The 22,814-nt window shown below is 43.5% G+C and overlaps 1 protein-coding gene across 1 annotated transcript in view; it reads right to left on the bottom strand.

The window, feature by feature from the left end:
• SNX31 (sorting nexin 31) overlaps nucleotides 1-22,814 on the bottom strand; it is a 112,269-nt gene that overhangs the window by 8,473 nt on the left and 80,982 nt on the right. Inside the window, exons 9-11 of the mRNA XM_077493105.1 lie at nucleotides 9,562-9,654; nucleotides 4,525-4,716; nucleotides 2,578-2,670 (exon numbers count right to left, since the gene is read on the bottom strand). Of these exons, the coding sequence (XP_077349231.1) occupies nucleotides 2,578-2,670; nucleotides 4,525-4,716; nucleotides 9,562-9,654 (378 nt within the window). The remainder of the gene's footprint in view (nucleotides 1-2,577; nucleotides 2,671-4,524; nucleotides 4,717-9,561; nucleotides 9,655-22,814) is intronic.

The following is a 22,814-nucleotide window of genomic DNA, read 5'->3' as shown; positions in this document are numbered from 1 at the left end:
ATCTTTAAATTAAAGAGTGCCTGGTAATCCTGACATGCAGGTTCTTGTTCAGGCACTTCCTTTCAGGGTGACAACTGTCTTCCCACTGTGCTCTTGCATCGTCATCCACACTCCTGAGAGAGAATACAAGCGCATGTACCTGTACATATTGCGCATGCAGGGTCTATTATTGTTACCATCACAAAACATATATACAATCAGCACATTAAAGCACTCCTCAGTGACTAGGTCCACTTATTCAAGGTTCTTCCCAATACCTAAAATGCTTAACTGTAAAGAAAACAAAAATTGGGTGTTAGATAATATACTTAACTTACCCCCAGCTTCCTTAACCACTTTCCGCCTGGCCTATAGCAAAACGACAGCCGGGCGGTGGTTCAGCTATCCTGACTGGGTGTCATACGACGTCCTTCTGGATAACAGCCTGTGATGGCTGATCAAGATGTGAACAGGAAAAGCTTTGATTGGCTTTTTCTCACTCGCATCTGATAGATGCGAGAAGAGGAGAGACGATTGGCAGCTCTCCTGACGGGGGTTTGCGCTGATTGTTTATCAGCGCAGCCGGCCCTCGGATGCCCCTCCCCCCCCCACTGGACCACCATGGAAGTCGCCAGGACCACCAGGGAAGTGGGCAGCATTTGGATGGTCAAGTATGTACCCCATGGCCATCCACATGTGCCCAATCTGTGCCAATCAGTGCCCACAAATGGGCACTGACTGCTACCATAAAGTAACAGATACAATGACTAATGCCCAGCAATGCCACCCATCAGTGTGTCAGTGCAGCCATATCAGTGCCCGTCAGTGCAGCCATATCAGTGCCAGTCATTGAAGAAAACTTATTTAAATTTTTTTTTAACAGAAACAAAGAAAACAAAATAAAAAAAAAATAAAAAAATTTGCAGAGGTGATCAAATACCACCAAAAGAAAGATCTATTTGTGGGAACAAAATGATAAAAAATTGTTTGGGTACAGTGTAGCATGACCGCGCAATTGTCATTCACATTGCAACAGCTGAAAATTGGCCTGGGCAGGAAGGTGTCCAAGTGCCTGGTATTCAAGTGGTTAAGGGTGATGCCAGCTTTCTTCCAGACAGATCTCAGAACATTGAGTAGCCCAAATCTTGCAAGAAGCGCGTGCACTGTGCTAGACATCTTGGGAGATTTAAGCTATTCAGCATTTCCAGGGATCCTATTGACAAGAAACTTACGGTAAGTCACCGCCTGCACTACAGAAGTTAGGAAAAGGCAAGTATAGGATCTATTTTACCCCCCCCCCCCCCCATATAGGGTCTTTCAACACTTTATTGCAGCATTTAACTGCTTCAGCCCCGGACGATTTTACCCCCTTCCTGACCAGAGCACTTTTTGCGATTTGGCTCTGCGCCGCTTTAACCGACAATTGCGCGGATCCTGTGTCATGGCTCCCAAACAAAATTGATGTTTTTTTCTCCCCACAAATAGAGTTTTCTTTTGGTGGTATTTGATCACCCCCTCAATTTTTATTTTTTGCGTTATAAACAAAAAAATAAAAAATAGCGACAATTTTGAAAAAAAGACGCATTATTTTTTACATTTTGCTATAATAAATATGCCCCCCCAAAAAAAAAAAATTATTATAATAATATTTCCTCAGTTTAGACCGATATGTATTCTTCTAAATATTTTTGGTAAAAAAAAAAAAAAAAAAAAAAAAAAAAAAAGCGTTTACAAAATAGGGGATAGTTTTATGGCATTTTTATTGATCTTTTTTTTACTAGTAAGGACAGCGATCAGCGTTTATCGTGACTGCGACATTATGACGGACATATCGGACATTTTCGACACATATTTGGGACCATTGTCATTCATAGAGCAATCAGCACTATACAAATGCACTGATCCATGTGTAAATGACACTGGCAGTGAAGGGGTTAACCACTAAGTGGTAAGGTAAGGGTTAAATGTGTCCTGGGGCATCTTTCTAACTGTGGGGGAGGCATGGCTACATGAGACATGTCCCTGATCTCTGCTCCCAATCACAGGGAGCAGAGATCAGTGACCCTGTCACTAGGCAGAATGGGGAGATGCTTGTTTACATTAGCATCTCCCAGTTCTTATTCCCCGTGAGACGATTGCCAAGTACAAGGTCAGCTTGACAAATTTTGTATACAGTCTGAAAGTAAATTTGGTCTATACATAAAAATCTTCACTGTACAAATGCTCACAGCCACAACAAAAATTGTATTTTGCATAATATGATTATTTCTTATGAGTACCATCTAATGGCCATAATGCAGTATTTTTCTTATTTGAGGTATTTAACAAAGAAATAATAAAATGGCCACTAGATGGTGCTTAGCATCATAGGAAATAATCAGATTATACAAAACATGGCAACTTTTGTTGAGGATGTGCAAATGTTTGTTAGGTTCATACAGCAAAGTTTTATAAATAGACCCTTATATATTGTTACTTATTCAGCTATAAGAAATAAGCATCTGATTTGTGCACATTCACTGGTAATGGTGAAATATTTGCATCTTTTGATGTATACTATGATCTCAGTAGCTTATACTTTATATAACGGCTACACACTTGGTCTGTCCATATTGTGATCCATGTCCTCTCGTGTCCTTGTTTGTACTCCAGTTTGAGTTCTAATTGCTGGCTGTTGGATTTTTCAGTTTGCTGAAATAAAAATAAATATAAATAAAATCACAATTTTCAACAAAGGTTACCCAGTGAATACAAGCTTGACATTGTGTGGCGCCCCACCCAATTACAAAATGTACTGGTTTTTATCCTTTATTGCATACAGCAGATCTTGTACATAATTTAGACTGGCCTGCAGCTGTTCAGATAACCTAACTTTGTCTAATAAAGTGTATTTATAGCCAGAACTGTTAATACAAGAGAGAAGGGTTAGATCCTCAGCTGAGTTTGCCGTGTTGAGAAGATTTAGTCCTTCGATTGTCCTATAGACCAGGGGTCTCCAAACTTTCTAAACAAAGGGCCAGTTTACTCCCCTTCAAACTTTAGAGGGGCCGGACTGTGGCAAGCGGGAGTAGAAAATGTCCTGGCATCAGTGGGAGTGAGTGCCCTATCTTCGGTATCAGTGAGATGAATTGTGCCCCATCTTGGTGTAACTGAAAAGAAAATGCCCCATTGTTAGTGTCACTTGGAGGAAATGTGCCCATTGCAGGTATCATTGGGTGGGATTATGCCCCATTGCTGGTGTCATTGGGAAAAATCAAGTCCTATCATTCGTGTCATTGGGAGGAATTATGCCCCATTGTTGGTGTCATTCAATTGAAGTGTGGCCCATCACTGTTGTCATTGGGCCCCATTGTGGAGGTTATTGGGAGGAACCCCATTGTTGGCCACAGTGGATGAAAAATTGCCCCAAGGGCCGGATAAAGGCAAGCAAAAAAGGCCACATCTTGCCCTGGGGCCACAGTTTGGAGACCACCGTTATAGACCAATCAACGTAATGGGACTTTTAAACATTTAGAGCCCATTAACACCTCCACGTAGACAAGAAAAATTGTCTCGCTTTCCATGGTGGTAGTTTAGACCACTGCATGGTTAGGTTAACGTTAAAAAATAAAGGATTTAGAAAGAAAAAAAAAAAGGGGGGGGGGGGGCAGCGTAAGGTTTTGGAATGGTCACATTAGTATGGGGTCTCACAACATACACCAGCAGATGTGCATTTTGCTGCTGTGAACAGGCCCAGGCCCTCATAAGTGTCATAGGAATAAAAGGCCTGGGGAAATGTGGGAACATTCTCCAATTAGACAACTGTTGTTGTGATAAGTGTCTAAAGCTGCCCATAGATTGCCGATTTTTTTCCCAATCAGCCAGCACTGTTCTATTGACAGCAGGGACTCCTCCACTGATCAGCCCTGGTATTTTCTCTATTTCTATACTTTCAGTTGCATTTACATACATTGTGTTAACATGTCCTTATTTGCCATCTATCTAGCCAAGCATCTGGCTACAATCATTTTCTGATTTCAATTTCACAGTTTTACATTCCATATACTTATTGGATCAATTTACAATCTTATGGAATAACCACTAGAGGGAGCAAACTTTTTTTGCAATAAGTTCCTTTTTGATAACTAAAATTTCAGCCTCACAGGGAGGGAGTGCATTGTTTTTAGTAAAATTGGCCCTATTGGCATGAACTTGCATTGTACATGTGGGCTCAATAAGATTTCTCCATACATGCTAAACTGCATGGATAGAGGAATCCATGAATGGCCATCTTTAGGAGAGGTAAAGCACAACCATTGTATAGGAAACTGAGCTCGACATCTATTTGATCTCTATAACATACGTATAGATAAAAAAAATTTATTACATAATGCTTTAAATTAAATATAAAAAAAAAAAAATAATTATATATAAACACAAACAGGCTTACAAAACAGGTCTCTGTGGTGTCTCCTGCAGCTGGCAGAAGGCACACACCAATCTCTATTAATGATATATATAAGTAATAATAATGCGAGTGAGCAAAATACACCACAAATCACTTACCACATGCATATTAACATGCCATCGAGTAATTATGTTGATGGGGAGACAAAAATGTTCATTCTCACTGCTACAGGACAGTTCATTGCGGCCCACAGACACCTTTACGGTGCTTCCGACCTCTAAGAGGTTTGCAGTACAAGGTCCAAATACCACAGAACCGTAATGTTCAACTGCCTGCATGAGCTCCAAAAACTGCAATACAAAATGAAAGCATAATTAGCAGATTTTTTCTACTGCCTCACAGACCAGGGTCGTGACCAGTGTAGCCCAAATGTTCCCTTTTTCCCCCATGACACAATTACCACCGTATTTCACCTCCCAATTTTCTTTACCCGTTTAACAGATGAGACCACACCTTTCTTTGGAGTAAAATGGCCACAACAGCCTTATTAACAACTTAATATCACTCCAACAAAATATATATATATATATATATATTATACACAACATTAACATAACAACCATAACCTGCCCATTCTGGTGATCTCTGACGGTGACCCATAACTCCAAACACCAAAACGCACTGCGGTACCCATTTATAACTTTTCCAGGCCTCCACCTGTAACCGGTTGGAGACAACCTCCAGCAGTGACACATACCAGTATTCCATCCACCGTTCTGGAATACAACGGAGGGGCCGATACTATTGATGAGCCCCCCACACCTTCAGATCACCTCTGATTTACCGTCAAAGACCACCAGGAACACCGCCCCACTCCGAAGACCTCACTCTGCTGTCATGACGACCTTCAGACGACACTTGAAAGAAAACAAAAGAAAGTGAAAAATGCCACACCAAAAAGCACCACACCTTATATAGGAAGGGAGGGAAAAACTACCTCCTCTTACTGATTCTCTCTTCAACTGACTACCGCTCCTCCCACTCCCTTTATAAGGCTCCTCCCTTCCTCCACAAGTTAAGCTGAGAGCCAGCCTCCTACACCACCACTCCTTGCAGATTCCTTAAACCATGGTGTCCCTTAGTCACCACGGTCATGTACGGCCCTCCATTAACCCTTGCAGTGTCATTCCGTGCCTCTCATTCTTCCTTCAGAAAGGGTCTCTTGACAATTAAAATAAATAAATAATAAATATAAATAAATAATATCCCCCAAACGCCTAAAAAAAAAAAAAAAAAATTGTTAAGCTATTGAAGCCCTTTACATCAGAGCAGGTTGATAAAATGTTCTATACATTGCATACTAGTATGTATTCTATTTTTAAGCCCATCTGCCACTGTGCCCATCTAACGCAGACCCTCCCACCAACTCTCGGTCTTTGCCCGCCTGCTCAAGGGGCTGGTGCTGAGGTTCTAACCATCTCTCCGCCCACCTGCCCGCTCAAGACCATAATTTTCCTTGACTGCGGATAGCTCCTATGCATTCGCAATTAAGGGCAGTGAAGTTGCGCATTCGGGGTAAAGCCCCACCAACAGCTGTATGAGTGATGGAGCTGGACCGGAAGTGACGTGGTCGAGCTGCAAGAGATTTTTTTACAACACTGGCTCTGCTGTTGGGGACGGACACTGATGTGAGGAGGACTCCGCTGATGGGGACACCGTGGGCATGTAAGGAGGACTGATGGGGACACCACGGGCATGTGAGGACTGATGGGGACACCATGGGCATGTAAGGAGGACTGATGGGGACACCCATTTAAGGAGGGGCTCCACTGATGGGGACACCATGGGCATGTAAGGAGGACTGATGGGGACACCACGGGCATGTAAGGAGGACTGATGGGGACACCCATTTAATGAGGGGCTCCGCTGATGGGGACACAGATGTTAGGAAGGCTCCGCTGATGGGGGCAACCGATGTAAGGACGGACGCCACTGGGGGCACCTGATGTAAGGACGGACTCTGCTGGGGGGACCTGATGGCATTTGTTGGCAAGCAACAGTGGCAGTTGACACGCTCAGGTCTCCCACCGATTCTTCATTATAGGGAGTTGAATGATTTCATTTTATATTACAATGTAATAGAAAAAATGCTCTTCAATCATCCTGACCCCATAACAACCATGGTGCCGGAATGATTGAAGTGCTAACACCAGATGTTTGGAGAATCTTTATCTACTGATTGTGGTGTAGGATCTGGGGCTGCTGTCCCTTCATCTCTCTCCCTCTCCATCCCTCATTCATCTCAGACTCTAACCACACACACACACACACACCTTTGAGCCACGCCCATTTAACCACTTAAGGACTGCCTCACGCCAATATACGTCAGCAGAATGGCGCAGCTGGGCACAAGCATGTACAGGTACATTGCCCTTTAAGTGCCCTGAGTTCCGTGACTGTGGCCACAGGACCCGCGATCGGGTCACAGAGCTGAAGAGCGGGGAGAGGCAAGTGTAAAAAAACCTCTCCTCGTGCTTCCTAGTGAGCCTGTCACTGATCGTCTGTTCCCTGTCATAGCGAAAGACGATCAGTGACGTCATATGCCAAGCCACACCCCCTACAGTAAAAACAAACACACACACACTAAACCCCTACACTGCCCCCTAGTGGTTAACCCCTTCACTGCCAGTGACATTTTTAGTCGCACTGATCAATTAATGCCAATGGTCCCAAAAATGTGTCAAAATTGTCCGATGTGTCCGACATAATGTCACAGTCACAATAAAAACCGCTGATCACCGCCATTACTAGTAAAAAAAAAAAAAAATTATAAAAATGTCATAAAACTATCCCCTATTTTGTAGACACTATAACTTTTGCGCAAACCAATCAGACGGTTATTGCGATTTTTTTTTACCAAAAATATGTAGAAGAATACGTATTGGCCTAAACAGAGGAAAGAGTAAAAAATATTGCATTTTTTTCAAAATTGTCGCTCTATTTTTGTTTATAGGGCAAAAAATAAAAACCGCAGAGGTGATCAAATACCATCAAAAGAAAACTATTTGTGGGAAAAAAAGGACACCAATTTTGCTTGGGAGCCACATCACACGACCGCGCAATTGTCAGTTAAAGCGTCACAGTGGCAAATCGCAAAAAGGGCTTGGTCCTTTAGCTGCAAAATGGTCCGGGGCTTTTTTGCATAAACTGAGCTACATTTTTCCTTTTTCCTTTGCCACACCCCCTAATTATAATGCAAATCTGCCTACAGCCAAAAAGTGTCCCAAATTTTTTTTTTTTTACAATGTTGGCAACTATGCATTACAACCCCTTTAATGACATACTAGTCTTAAAGTGGTTGTAAACCCTTACAACCAACTTTGAACTACAGGTAAGCCTAGATTAAGGCTTACCTGTAGGTCCTAGAAATATCTCCTAAACCTACACGGTTTAGGAGATATTTGCCGAAAGACAGGCGCCGTAGACAGCGGCACGCAGGCGCACTGAGCGCGCCGCTGTCAACGGCAATATGCCGCAAGTGGCGGCTCCCGTGCGCATGCAGCGAGACCCACAGAAAAGATGGATGCTCCAGACTACAGGGGACAGCGGTGACTTCACTGGCTCCTGTGTCAGGTAAGTGACACATAATGGCCTACTATGCAATGCATAGTAGCCCATTATGCTTTACCTTTGCAGGGAATCAAAGAGGAAGTAAACCCTGATGGGTTTACTTCCTCTTTAAGCCTCATACACACAAATTATTGGCAGGGGATTGTCGGTTTGCCTAAAATCTGACTGTTAGTACGCTCCTTTTGACAATTGTGCCTTGACACATCTTGAGCACTCAAACACATATGTTAGGATGTTATTCATTGATTTTAGCTCTGCATTTAACATGGTAGTCCCTAAAAAAATTTGTGAAAAAGTTAAAAGCTTTGGGCCTATGTCCATTGCTGTGCTCATGGATTATGGATTTTCTAACAAACAGGCCACAAATGGTGAGAATAGGAGATCAGGTGTCCAACACTATTTTGAATACAGTGGTACCACAGGGATGTGTGTTAAGTCCGGCCCGGTTTACATTCCTTACGCACGATTGTACTTCCATACATGCTTCTAACACTATAGTGCAGTTTGCTGATGACACCACTTTAGTGGGACTCATACAAGATAATGATGAGACAGCTTATAGGCAGGAAATGCAACATTTACTTGAGTGGTATAGAGAAAATGATTTAATACTCAATATGGCAAAAACTAAAGAAATAATAGTGGATTATAGGAGATCAAGAAAGATCAATCATTGCCCGGTTTATATAGGTGGTGAGGACTCGGAGGTGGAAAGGGTGGACACTATTCAATTTTTGGGAGTGCATATTACAAGTGAGTTGTCATGGTCTCAAAATAATTTTTTTGTGAAAAAAGTGCAGCAGAGACAGTTTTTCCTTTGGAGACTGAAGCAGGCTGGATTGCCCTTAAGGCTTCTGGTCAATTTCCATCATTGTACCATTGAGAGTATTCTTCTCCACTGCGCTGTAGTGTGGTGTGCCAGCTGCAGGGCGGAGGATAAGAAGTGTCTGTTTTGTGTGGTGAAAACAGCACAGTAGATCATAGGAACAGAGCTACCGAATTTGGACACAGCATATGCCAGCCGATTAAAAAAGCGGGCAAAAGCTATTAGTATTAATCCAAAGGGTGGTGCTCAAGAGCTAAAATTCCTTGTAGAATACAAGATCTGGAGGTGCATGCTGGGTATCCAGCAGCACTGTATCCCAGAATGAGCAACGAGTGGGCCTCAGGTGCCCACACTGAAGATGGGAGCCCACTTGCCAAGGAAAGCACAGTGATTTTTTTTTTTTTTTTTTTTTTTTTTTTTTTAAAGAACAATCCAATAAGAAAAACTACATTTAGTACAAATGCTGGAATGTACTAGATAAGATGAGCACATCGTGGGGGTGTTTTTTAGAAAAAAAAATAAAAGGTAACTTCGCTTTAAAGGTTCCCTTCACTGAAACTAAGGGGTCAAGCCCAACCCCTGAACAACCCCACACCATAAACCCCCCCACCAAAATGATTTGGACCACCAGTGCCCAAATTATTATTTATTTTTTGACCAAAACCTTTATGCTTTCCATTTTGTGTCCAAAGAGGTCCATAGTTTATTTTTTAACCATTCACAAGAGAGGGGTTATTACCTTGACTTTATCGTCCACCTTTATAAATTGCTGAAGATTCTGCCTCTGTTCCTCCGTTGGTCTTGACCAATTCATCTCCAGCTCTTGAACAGCCTTGAAGAGATTGATAAAGTTCCTGTTTGTATAAAGCCTGCTGGATTTATTTTACTCGATGACAATCAAACTACCATTTAAATCTGAACTCCAGCTCTACCTTCGGTTATCTAGCACTTTTCTCGCTATCCTGACTGCATAGCTCCCAACTCTCCCTTATTTGGAACAAAGTCCTTCTGTCGCCCTTTCTTCCTCATTATGCACGTTCTCTTTCCAAAGTAAATATAAAAAAATGAAAAGTAGTGGTAAAAAAATAAAATAAATAAAAAAAGTAACCAATCATTTTTTCCCCCCCATTTTCCTTTAAGGGGGTGTGCCCTGTGCCTACATACTATTGTAGTAATAGGTGTCAATCGTTCCCATCTCAAAAAGTTAGGCAGTATGCAACTGTCCCTGGCCTGGCACTTTCAATGTACAGTAAAACCTCGGATTGCAAGTAATGCGGTTTAGGATCATTTTGCAATACAAGCCTTTTTTTTTTTTTTTTTAACCCTGACTGGATTTGCGAGTGTTGACTCGCAAGACAAGCAGGATTCAAGCCTCTGGGGTGTGCAGTACCCCATGTGACCAGAGGTGGGGGGGTGGAGACACTCAGTTCCCAAGTGGCCACCGACAGTCTCTGGCGCCCCCACCTCTGGCCACATGCGGTACTGCATACACTAGCAGTGACACGAACAAATTATTTGAGTTTCCATTGATTCCTATAGGGAAACTCGCTTTAATATGCGAGTGCTTTGGATTACAAGCATGCTTTTTAGAACAAATTATGCACATAATCTAAGATACTACAGTATTGCAGTACTTCCAATCATGGAGGCTCAGCATCACATATGAGTGTTACCTAGGGTGGCCTGCATAAAAATAGAGTCTGACTAGGAATGCCCACTCCTTTAGAATGAAACCAAGCCATCAAGGCATTTTTGATATTTGGAGAACGCCTTTCAGGAGCCAGCCCACTGTGTCCATCAGAACTAAGAACGAGAGGCAGGGTGCGGAAATGGAAGCCATGTACAGCACCCTACCTGCCCCTCCCATTAGCCATGATTTACCTGCATTGCATAGAAAAGTACAGAAATGTCTCAGAGTTGTAAATAAGATATGCATTTAAAATGGAAGGGTTTTATTTATAAAAAAAACAAAAAACAAAATGCCATGTTCATGTAGAGAAAAAAGGAAAAACAAGGGAATGCAAAAAATAAATTTTACAACCTCCTTAAGGATAACCCAATGCAATAGCCTAGCACTGGAAGGTCTACCAGCAGATCCATATGATCTCCTGCACAATACTTTCACAACAGCTTGTGGTTTGACTGAAGCCAGGTTACCAGTTTGGATTTTATCCAGTTGTCACAAAACTATGCTGCCTGCCTTGCCCTCAGCATGAATTCCAAAACCTGAACCTTTCCCTGCCCCAGCTTTAACCTATATCTCCATCCTAAATACATAGATTTGCCTGTTCCAGGCTCAGAACCCTTCATACAGGTGTTTCTTGTAAACCCACTATGTACACATCTCAGGTGTCATATTAGTACAAGTAAAGGGCTTACACATTTCTTCATGGTAGCCTCTCACTAGGGACACAACATTAGGGCTACAAATAATTACTTGCGGTGGTTGAGTAGTGTAAGAATACTTGAAAATTACATGTGACCGGGGGGGCTTTCTGCACTAGAACACCAGTCACCGCTAGGACACAGGAAACAATTGTTTTCTATGTGCCCTGTTAGCACGGCATTTAACTGCTATAAAATGCAGACATGTTCGCACAGAAAGGCCTAGCACGTCACTCTACAGAAGTGAAACGCACCACACTGCTGTACGATGTCATGAATGAAGTGTTATTTTGTAAACATGAATTTCAGGAGAAAAAATAAAATAAAATGGAGGGAGCTGTGTGATGTGGTAAAACAGACAAACTGCCCCCTACCGTCAAGCTCACTGTAGCTGGAATGGAGCCTTCTGATGAAGAAACCTGATGGGAATACCTGGTATAAGGGGGTACCCTGACGATGGCAACTGATTTATGGGGGTATTTATGGGGGTATGTGAAAGTTCACAGCTCCAGAATGATTACCTCTCCCAAAATCAGCTGTATCCACAATTAAGAAGGGTGCTGGCTCTGTTTGCAACAGAGATGAAATTTAAAAAAAAAAAAAAAAAAAAAAATGGCTGGATAGCCGCACTCCAAATATTCACCATTATTGAATTTTTTTTTTTTTAAATCAAGTAAAGACTAACTGCACAGCCGCTGACATGTTTCACATCAGACACGGTGCTTAGTCATAGCTAAAGTGCAGAATATACACACAGAGATATATTACACACCTAAGTAATTAGACAAATAGATAAAACATGTACATCATAGATAATATGGAAAGCGCCTGTGAGCATCCAAAGTTTAACCATTATTAAGAAGATGGAAAAAACCCTCCCCACCTGCTGAAAATTCACATATTGAAAATACATGTAATAATAAGAAACATGATCAATCTTAGGTTCAGGAAAAAGAAACATCGTGCAACCTAAAAAGACAAAAAATAAAAAAAGCAACACATAAAAAAATAAAATAAATAAATGTCATATGTAATAAAGACTCCCATGGACCAAATATACAACGAGAAAAGAAACAAGTATCTCTCCCCCGTGTATTATTGCTGGTGCATGTAGCTCATAGAAGTCTGATCCGCTAATCATTAAGGCTAGACCACACATGGCCAATAAAGGGATAAAAAGATGAAAGAAAAAACATGAATGCTGATATCACCTGGCATAGACAAAATAGTCACTATCATGAAAAACATCCAGGGAACATACATGCTTTACATATATACACACACACACAAAGTACATACTCATCAATTATTTATCTTTTTAGATATTTTGACTGTCTATGAATTACGATAAATGCACAAATGGAATGAATATTTTTTGATAGTTACTATAGCAAATATCTATCCAATACATGTGTGCAGCTCCAGAAAGATCCTAATCAGGCAACAAACAAACATAGTGAAAAGTAGGGAAGTACAAGGAGAACAGTAGATAAGGAAAACAAAAAGGGGGGACATGGCGCAAGACATAAAAATAAGCTAAGCAGAACTGAGAGGGAATATATTGGCACTCAATAGACAACCATAACCTCCCATCAGGAGGCATCATGAAAATAAAGATAAAAAGGGGGCATGGCTTTCGCGCAACCGTAATGGCAGCTTAAGCAGTTAGCTCTATCAGAGACCAGGGATATATCGACTCAGCCAGAGGGATACAGCACCTGCATAGTCCACGCGAAGCTCCGAATAAAGGTCGGAACCTGCCTCCATGCTGTCCCACAAACGCAAGGAAGACAGACAGCCAAAGACACTCACAGGACTTCTTCACTATGCTGGCCATTGACTGGCAGAAGTGGCAAGATGGCACTGGCAGCGAGGATGCTCAGGCCTCATCATCTTACACTGACCTTCCAGATGAGAATACTGGAGAATGTGATACCGATGCGAGACCACTACCATCCCGGGAATCACCCTCACATAGCCCGTTCACCAACAGCTCAGCTAAAGCGCGGATGAGGATGGATCCTGTAACACAGGCCCCAGGCGCAACGAGTACAAAACTCCACACAAAAAATGCGTGCCTAAAACATGCAATCATCCATTGTGAGTTTTCCAACATCTGGTCAACCATTATTGGATACTACCATGAAGGACATGCTTTTATCTCTGCAGTCATCCCTCATGTTCAAGCTATACACGTTAATCCACAAATTTACAGAAAAGATGCAGGGCATGGGGGAGAGAGTACACATTTAACACAAAATGGATGAATGTACCATAACAGTGAATGACCTTATAGACGCTTATAAGGATCAAGCAGATAACGATCGAATAAAAGCAACACTCACGGACCTCGAGGACCGCTCGAGAAGAAATAATGTCAAAATCAGAGGAGTACCTGAATCGGTCCTTCCTACAGACCTGCACAAATATGCGGCAGACATGTTTGACAAATTGACCCCTGACTTATCGCTGACCAAACGCATCATCGATCACATACATTGCATACCAAAACATCTGGATGAGTCGTCCCTAGGGATATCCTGATGAAAGTCCATTTTTCCCTACTAAAGAAAAGCTACTAGCAAAAGCCAGATCAGCTCCGGATCTCCCTGCATCTTACAATGGAATACACCTATACACGTATCTCTCCCAGTTCAATTTGAGAAGGCAAATGAAAACCATCACTAAGGCACTTAACCACAAGAAATCATACAAATGGAGCCATCCAGCCACTGTGGTGATCACCAAAAACAGGACAACACACAGCATCTAACCCAAAAGATGGTCTTCGACTCCTGCATTCATGGGAAATCATTCCTGAACTTCCTAGAAATGAGACCACCTTCAACTCTGGACCACAGCATCAAGGACGCCAGCAAAGGGAATTTCGAAGATCTATGGAAAAATTATGTATCCCATGGCAACCAACCACACCAACGACCTAAACCCTGGTCCGGCTACCTGCTAATTTTACCATTTTGTATTGTATAAATAAAATTTAAGTTTTACTTGCAAATTTGGGTGGTGTTGGTGGTCCATTAAAGTCCCATTCAGGGGGTTTTCTTTTTGTACTACCTGCTAAGTAACTCTTCTTTTGTTGATTATTGCACTCACCATTGGTCAGTATCTTGAATCCACTTGCTGACTTTGCGCTTTAGTTTGAAAGTTTTTAGTTTTTTTTTTCGCTTTCTCTTTTTTTTTATGCTGTGTATCCACTACTATATAGCAATTGCTTGGCCTACAAACTTTAGATCCATCTAGTTCACAGGCGGGGCAATACCTCAGCATTATCGTACTCAAGAATTTTAGCAATAACCGCATTATATGCTTAATTGATTATACAAACCGAGTCCTTGAGCGAAGACAGCACATCTATTAATCCCAGGACCTCTAAAGGAACCTCCAGCTGTCGCCCCGATCCAGCTATTCCGCCGGACAGCCACCTGAACAGGCAATCGTATGTTTTTGCTACAGAAAACACTACCCACCTCCCCATCATTATGGACCACCCAGCCAAGTGAGCATCCCTGTGTAAAATGGCATTAATCCACAACAGTTATATCCTATGCATTCAGGAAATGCACTTTGCCCAAGATAGCACCCCCTACTGCCAACACAAATAGTTTCCACACATCTACAAAGCATGCTACTCTAGGAAACAAAGGGGGTTCTCATAGCTATTAGAGAAACTGTCTCCTTCCATTTACAGGACTGTATTCTAGATCCAGAAGGAAGATACAGCATCCTGCTGTACCCATAATCAGAGACAAATGTCATTTCTCAAAGCTACGCTAAAAAAAAAAAAAAAAAAAAAAAAAAAAAAAAAAAAGTGTACAACAAGGGCACTTGCTGATCTGCGGGGACTTTAACTTAGTACCAGACAACGACATGGACTCATCCTCAGGTCCCAAGAGATCACCACTGAACTCTTTCCTAAAAGCTAATGATTTGTATGATGTTTGGAGGTGGTGTTATGCAGCTGAGAGGGACACCTACTCTCATATAGACCTGTTTATTGCTAAGTGGTTACTACAAAATATTCATACCTCCCTCATCCACATCATCACCTGGTCAGACCACGCACCTATTAGTGTTAAAATCATAAATAAAAATTCCAAACCACATTCCTACATTTGGCGGGTGAACAACTTCAGAATCCGTCTAACGCTAACTTCCTATCACAAAAACTGGAGTTTTTCACTACAAACACAGGATCAGTGGCCGACCTAGCGGTTTTGTGGAACGCCCATAAATCTTTTATAAGAGGTTTCTTTATTCAATTGTGTTCCACTCTCAAGAAAAAAAAAAATGCAGAAACTACAAGACTTGACTGCATCTATTGCAGCTGCAGATTAAAAAAACAAATCCCATCCCTCACCAGCAGTACAATCCCATATTTTTAAACCAAGACATGAGCTTCAAGAAATGCTACTCGAAAGCTTTGAAACGAACCAACTGAAACTTAAGGCTAGAGCTTACGTAACCGATAAAGCAGGGAAAGCCATGGCAAGCCAAATTAACCACTTACAGACCTGACCATTTTGCTGGTCAAAGACCAGACCACTTTTTGCGATTCGGCACTGCGTCGCTTTAACTGACAATTGCGCGGTCGTGCGACGTGGTTTCCAAACAAAATTGACGTCCTTTTCCCCACAAATAGAGCTTTCTTTTGGTGGTATTTGATCACCCCTGCGGTTTTTATTTTTTGTGCTATAAACAAAAATAGAGCGACAATTTTGAAAAAAAACGCATTATTTTTTACTTTTTGTTATAATAAATATACCCCAAAAATATATATATAAAAAAACAATTTTTTCCCTCAGTTTAGGCCGATTCGTATTCTTCTACATTTTTTTTTTTAACCAAAAATATCGCAATAAGCGATTATTGATTGGTTTGCGCAAAAGTTATAGCGTTTACAAAAAATAGTTTTATGGCATTTTTATTAATAATTTTTTTTTTACTAGTAATGACGGCGATCAGCGATTTTTATTGTGACTGCAAAATTATGGCAGACACATCGGACATTTTTGACCCATTTTTGGGACCATTGTCATTTATACAGCACTGCTATATAAATGCAGCGATTCCTGTGTAAATGACACTGGCAGTGAAGGGGTTAACCAGTGGGTGGCAGTGTAGGGGTTAAGTGTTCCTAGGGGTGTGTTACTAACTGTGGGGGGCTGGGCTTTCATTTAGTGAACACTGATCTCTGCTCCAATCACATGGAGCAGAGATCAGCATCACTAGTTGCTAGGCAGAATGGAGAAATGCTGTTTACAACAGCATTTCTCCATTCAGCCGCCCCGTGAGACGATCGCGGGTATGCCCGCGACCAGACTCATGGGGGTCCCGACCGTCACGCGAGCGCTCAGCTGGCGGCGTGCTCGCGATGGCAGGGCGGCATTAATGATTGGACGTACCTGTATGCCAATATGCCTGCCCGTGCCATTCTGCCGACGTACATCGGCGTGTGCTGGTCAGGAACCGGTTAAAGGACACAACTAAAGTCTAGAACAGCACACCTATTCTACCAAAACACACGACAAATTTCTAAATCCTCAATCTATAGCCGATGCATTCAGCACCTACTATAGTCAACTTTACAATCTTAAAGTAGATGGCAACACTCACCAACCATATCAAATAGAAATCCAATCCTCTCTCGACCACATCAAAGTTCCATCATTAACATCTGATCATCTTCTGCACCTAAACTCACCATTCACGGCAGAGGAAATTCAAAAAACTATTAATCAACTTCCAAACTCCAAATCTCCGGGCCCAGATGGCTTCACTGGACAATATTTCAAAACATTCCAATCAATTCTATCCCCACACCTATGTGAACTATACAACCGCACAGCATCATCCTATTTCCCAGTAGAAATGCTATCTGCTCTTGTAATAACACTACCGAAACCGGTAAAAGAACCTAACACTCCCCAAAACATTAGAACCATATCTTTGCTAAATCATGACATAAGATATATGGAAAACTGATGGCTAATAGACTCAGATATATTACCCTCACTAATTCATAGGGACTAAACTGGCTTCACTAAAGGTCGCCAAACTTCTGATGCAACCAGAAGATTGATCAATATTATTCACCACACAAACAACTGGAACGCCTTTTCTGCTTTTACCAATTAACATCGGTAACCAAACACATAAAATCAGTCCATTTGTGGACGACGTAATTTTAATGCTAACATACCCAACATCTTCCCTCCTTCAAGTCCAAAAAACCTAACCTGGTTTGGTAATGTATGCAACTAAATCCCAAATCTAAGGCCGCGTACACACGCGGGGACTGTTCGCTCAACTTTGTTCGTCAAACAGTTTCAGCGGACAGTCCGCTCAAAATTAGCATGGACGGACTTGCCCACACACGAACGAACAGTCCGCTGAAACCGTGCGCGATGACGTGAACGGCACGTACGACGGGACTAGAAAACGACGTCCTATACACTGCAATGCAACCTTCGGCGTGTAAATTCTTTCTGAGCATGCGCGAGACTTAGTTTGACGAACAAGCCTACACACGGGCGGACTGTCCGCTCAAACCAAGTTTCAGCGGACAGTTTTTCGGAATTTCCGAAAAACTTTGTTTGTCAGACTGTCCGCTGAAACTGTCCGCTGAAGCCCACACACGAGCGGACTGTCCGCCGAAACACTGTTCAGCAGACAAAGTTGAGCGAACAGTCCCCGCGTGTGTACGCGGCCTTAGATCTCGGAATAAACGCGGTAACAAGAAACCTTCTACAAAATCAATTCCCTTACGAATGGGCAGATTCTATCATTTCCTACTTAGGCATCCAACTCACAAGATCCACAAAATCCCTCTTCCAACATAATTACATCCCCCTATGGTCCAAAATTCAGCATGACCTTCAAAATGTGGCCAAACTTGAATTCTCCTAGTGGGGGGGAAGACTTGCAGCATTCAAAATGATCCAACTCCCACAAATATCTGTTCAGATCTCTCCCTATCCCTTCCAGCTACTTTAGGTCCCTCCAATCCTCATTATCAAGGTTTGTATGGAATGGGAGGAAATCCAGAGGCTCCCATGCCAAAATGATCAAACACAGAATGTCAGAGGTGGAGGGTACATAGACTTTCATGACCATTACTCAACCTTAGTATTGACCCAATTGAAAGAATGTTTTTTGTCAACCCAAACTACACACATCCTACTTTTCTCCAACTATGATAGTGTAGATTAAAACAGATGAGATTACGCCAACAAACCCAACAATATAAACCAGGGGCGGACTGACAACTCATGGGGCCCCCGGGCAGTAGGGGGGGGGGGGATCATGGGGCCCCCTTTGTCCCCACCCAAACACAAGCCACACCCTCACAAAGCACCACGTATATATTGCACTGGTGCATCATATGCATTGGTGACAGAATTTCTCTACTGTATGTTCAAAATAAAGGTTTAAAGAGTTAGGAAAATAAAGAAAAATAAACTCACATTAACCACGTACATATACTGCGGGGCTGCGTCTTCTGTGAGCAGAATCACTTGATTCTGCACTTGCGGGTCCGCGCGCTGTTTGATTGGACACACCGAGAGCTAATCAGTGGGTCCGCCGGGCCCCGACGATGGTTTCCAACAAAGGCAAAACGGGGGTCTTCCGATGTAAACAAGTCCCCAGAGAGCCCCCCCCTTTACATCAGGGTCCCCGGAGATCGCCCCCTTCATACATCAGGGTCCCCGGTGATCGCCCCCTCCATACATCAGGGTCCCTGGTGATCGCCCCCTCCATACATCAGGGTCCCCGGTAAGAGCCCCCTCCATACATCAGGGTCCCCGGTAAGAGCCCCCTCCATACATCAGGGTCCCCGGTAAGAGCCCCCTCCATACATCAGGGTCCCCGGTAAGAGCCCCCTCCATACATCAGGGTCCCCGGTGAGAGCCCCCTCCATACATCAGGGTCCCCGGTGAGAGCCCCCTCCATACATCAGGGTCCCCGGTGAGAGCCCCCTCCATACATTAGGGTCCCCGGTGAGAGCCCCCTCCATACATTAGGGTCCCCGGTGAGAGCCCCCTCCATACATCAGGGTCCCCGGTGAGAGCCCCCTCCATACATCAGGGTCCCCGGTGAGAGCCCCCTCCATACTTCAGGGTCCCCGGTGAGAGCCCCCTCCATACTTCAGGGTCCCCAGAGAGCCCCCTCCATACTTCAGGGTCCCCAGAGAGCCCCCTCCATACTTCAGGGTCCCCAGAGAGCCCCCTCCATACTTCAGGGTCCCCAGAGAGCCCCCTCCATACTTCAGGGTCCCCAGAGAGCCCCCTCCATACTTCAGGGTCCCCAGAGAGCCCCCTCCATACTTCAGGGTCCCCAGAGAGCCCCCTCCATACTTCAGGGTCCCCAGAGAGCCCCCTCCATACTTCAGGGTCCCCAGAGAGCCCCCTCCATACTTCAGGGTCCCCAGAGAGCCCCCCTCTATACTTCAGGGTCCCCAGAGAGCCCCTCTCCATCAGGGTCCCCAGAGAGCCCCCCTCCATCAGGGTCCCCAGAGAGCCCCCCTCCATCAGGGTCCCCAGAGAGCCCCCCTCCATCAGGGTCCCCAGAGAGCCCCCCCTCCATCAGGGTCCCCAGAGAGCCCCCCTCCATCAGGGTCCCCAGAGAGCCCCCTCCATACGTCAGGGTCCCCAGAGAGCCCCCCTCCATATGTCAGGGTCCCCAGAGAGCCCCCCTCCATATGTCAGGGTCCCCAGACTGCCCCCTCCATATGTCAGGGTCCCCAGACTGCCCCCTCCATATGTCAGGGTCCCCAGACTGCCCCCTCCATATGTCAGGGTCCCCAGACTGCCCCCTCCATATGTCAGGGTCCCCAGACTTAAACCCCCCCCCCCCCAGGTTCCCCTGTACCTGGCTGTGCACATCCAACCCCCAGCACGGGGAGGTGGGAGGGGCGATCGGCAACTCTATGGTACCTGTGGACCGCGGGATCTCCCTGGGGTTTGCATTTCTCCTTCACAGTGTATAGAGTGGAGAGGGGAGGAGCCTCTGACCCGGGCAGCAGTCGGCAACAGTATACAAGCCGAGCAACTCACTGAAGAGTGAAACTTATAGCTGCCCAGGTCAGAGGCCCCTCCCCTCTCCACTCTATACACTGTAATGGAGAAATACAAGCCCGAGGGAGATGCCGCTGTAACGACATATTCGATCGCCGCCTCCCATCTCCCGGGCCCCTACTGAACTGAAAGCTAGAGGTGCAGGGGAGATGCTGTGTCTTCGCCGCGCCCCCCCCCCCCCCCCGCAGCGGCATAACGGCTCCACCGCAGCACTGCCAGCAGCATAGGAGCTTCTCACAGGCCCCCTACTGGCCGCGGGCCCTCGGACGGCGTCCGAATGCCCGAATGGTCAGTCCGCCCCTGATATAAACCAAATATTGTCCTAGAAGTTCCTCCATCAGCACTAAACCACCTCATAAACCAGGTCTCCCTCACAACCTGGACTAGAAAAAGGAACAACACATCTTCATAGTCTGTATGACAAAGAATCTATGAAATCTTTTCCTTCTATTCAATTTACCTCAAACTGATCTATACAAATATTTACAAATCAGACACTGCCTTAAAAACCTAAACACAGATTATCAAACCCTACCAACTCCAGCATTGGCCCAACATCCAGCATACCATTGAAGAAATGTATCACACTGGTTTAACAACATCTTGCAACAGAAGACCAATTTTACTAAATCTGCCTCCCACTTACAATGGGAAACAACCCTTCACCTCCCTACAGTGGCAAAGGGTGTGCAGAATTACTCAAAGTGCCACCAGTTGTTTCACATTGTGGAAAGCTACTGTTAAAATAACCTTTAGATGGTACCTCACCCCTGCTAAAATTTCCATATTTGATCCCAACAGCAATGATACATGTTGGAGACAATGTAGACTAAGGGGGGATATACTACACATCCTCTGGAATTGCCCTAAACTTCTCTCATACTGGTCAGAGATCTTTTGAGTAATATCAGATATGATATTATTTAACCACAATACTACCAAACCCAGCATTGGCAATTCTATCTCTAGGAATTGATGGCTACCCTCCAAATCTACAGCACACCATTATACACATACTTCTAGCTGCAATATTAACAAGACACTGGGGGAAAAAAAAAAAAAAAATCACACACCTCCAACAATTTCTGAAGCAATTGACCTAACTAACCTACACTGCACATGCAAAAGGATGATGGCGTCCTGTTCAGGACGACTCCAAACCTCCACTACTCAATGGTCTCCTTGGACTTCCTGGTATACAAATATTGGGTTAATCCCACTTCCTTGAGTATACATGAAGCTATCTCCCCTAACGATGAGGAAGCCGAGCTCTCTCTCAGACACAGAATGCTCCAATTGGGGTGTCCAAGGAGAGCTGGTTCTGCATAATACTTATTGCCATTAATCCTACCTGCTGGTGGAAATTGTGGTATACTCAATACTATAATGCCTTATCAACCTTTAAACTTTATATTCAGTTTCAAGGTATATTGTTCCAACTGCTTACATATTTGATATGTTCTTGTTTCTTTGCTTTACCATGTAATTGTTATGGTATATAAAAGGTTAATGTAATTTTATTGGAAAAAGAATAAAAATTAAAAGAAAAAAGAAAACAAACATAAATAAATGAACAAACCAAAAGGGGGAGATTCCATAGAAACCAAATATACCATCAACATTAACGTATCAAATGTAAAGCAACCAATGTACGGGGTGTAGAAGTCACTCATGGAAGGGTGAGATATCCCACTCAAAGTTGAGGCCGTGGGCCGCCTATGGAGATTGAATATCCAATAAACCTCCCTTTTGCAACGTAACCTAAACTTGTCACCTCCTCTGTTAGACAACATAACATTTTTCAACCCCCTGTATACGTAGCCTACTCACATCCCTATTATAGCATAAATTCCAATGACTCGCTATATTGGTGGAATGGTTTATAGAGATATCATAAAGATGGTCATATAGCCTATCCCTTAGCCTGGGGGTCGTGCATCCCACATATTGTATAGAACATTGTTCACAGGCGACTACGTATATTACAAATCTGGTGTTACAATAAGAGGTTGCCTTAAAATCTCTAAGGTTCTAGAGAGAATCATATCACCTCGTAAAATGTGGGGGCAACACGGACAACTATTGCCCCCACATCAAAACGATCCTTTAAACTGCAGCCAATTTAAGCATTGAAAGCTGCTTGTAAAAATGCTAGGGAACAACATTCCACCAATGGTGGGAGCCCTATGAGACACTGATTTAATGCCCCTAGATAGAATTTGAGCATATACAGGATCATTGCTTAAGATAGGCAAATATTTTTCTATCATGCTTCTGATTTTGTTAAACTCTAAACTATAAGGGGTGGAGAAAACTGGAACATTAATAGAGTTATCAAATCTGTGTTTCCTTCCATCTCTGGTATTGATGTTGTCACGAAGAAGGTGACTCCTTTCAGTCCTATGGGCTATGTTGAACGCCCTATCAAGAACAGAGGCTGTAAAGGAAAGCTGGCTCATCACTACACACACGCTTCAACCTTAAAAATTGACCCACTAGGATACCTTTAATG

The sequence above is a fragment of the Lithobates pipiens genome, unplaced genomic scaffold, assembly GCF_037356315.1.
Source record: "Lithobates pipiens isolate NorthernLeopardFrog02 unplaced genomic scaffold, aLitPip1_a1.2 Scaffold_19, whole genome shotgun sequence".
In the NCBI taxonomy this organism is placed as follows: domain Eukaryota; kingdom Metazoa; phylum Chordata; class Amphibia; order Anura; family Ranidae; genus Lithobates; species Lithobates pipiens.
The sequence above is the reverse complement of the archived record's forward strand: the minus strand, read 5'-3'. Positions and strand labels throughout refer to the sequence as shown.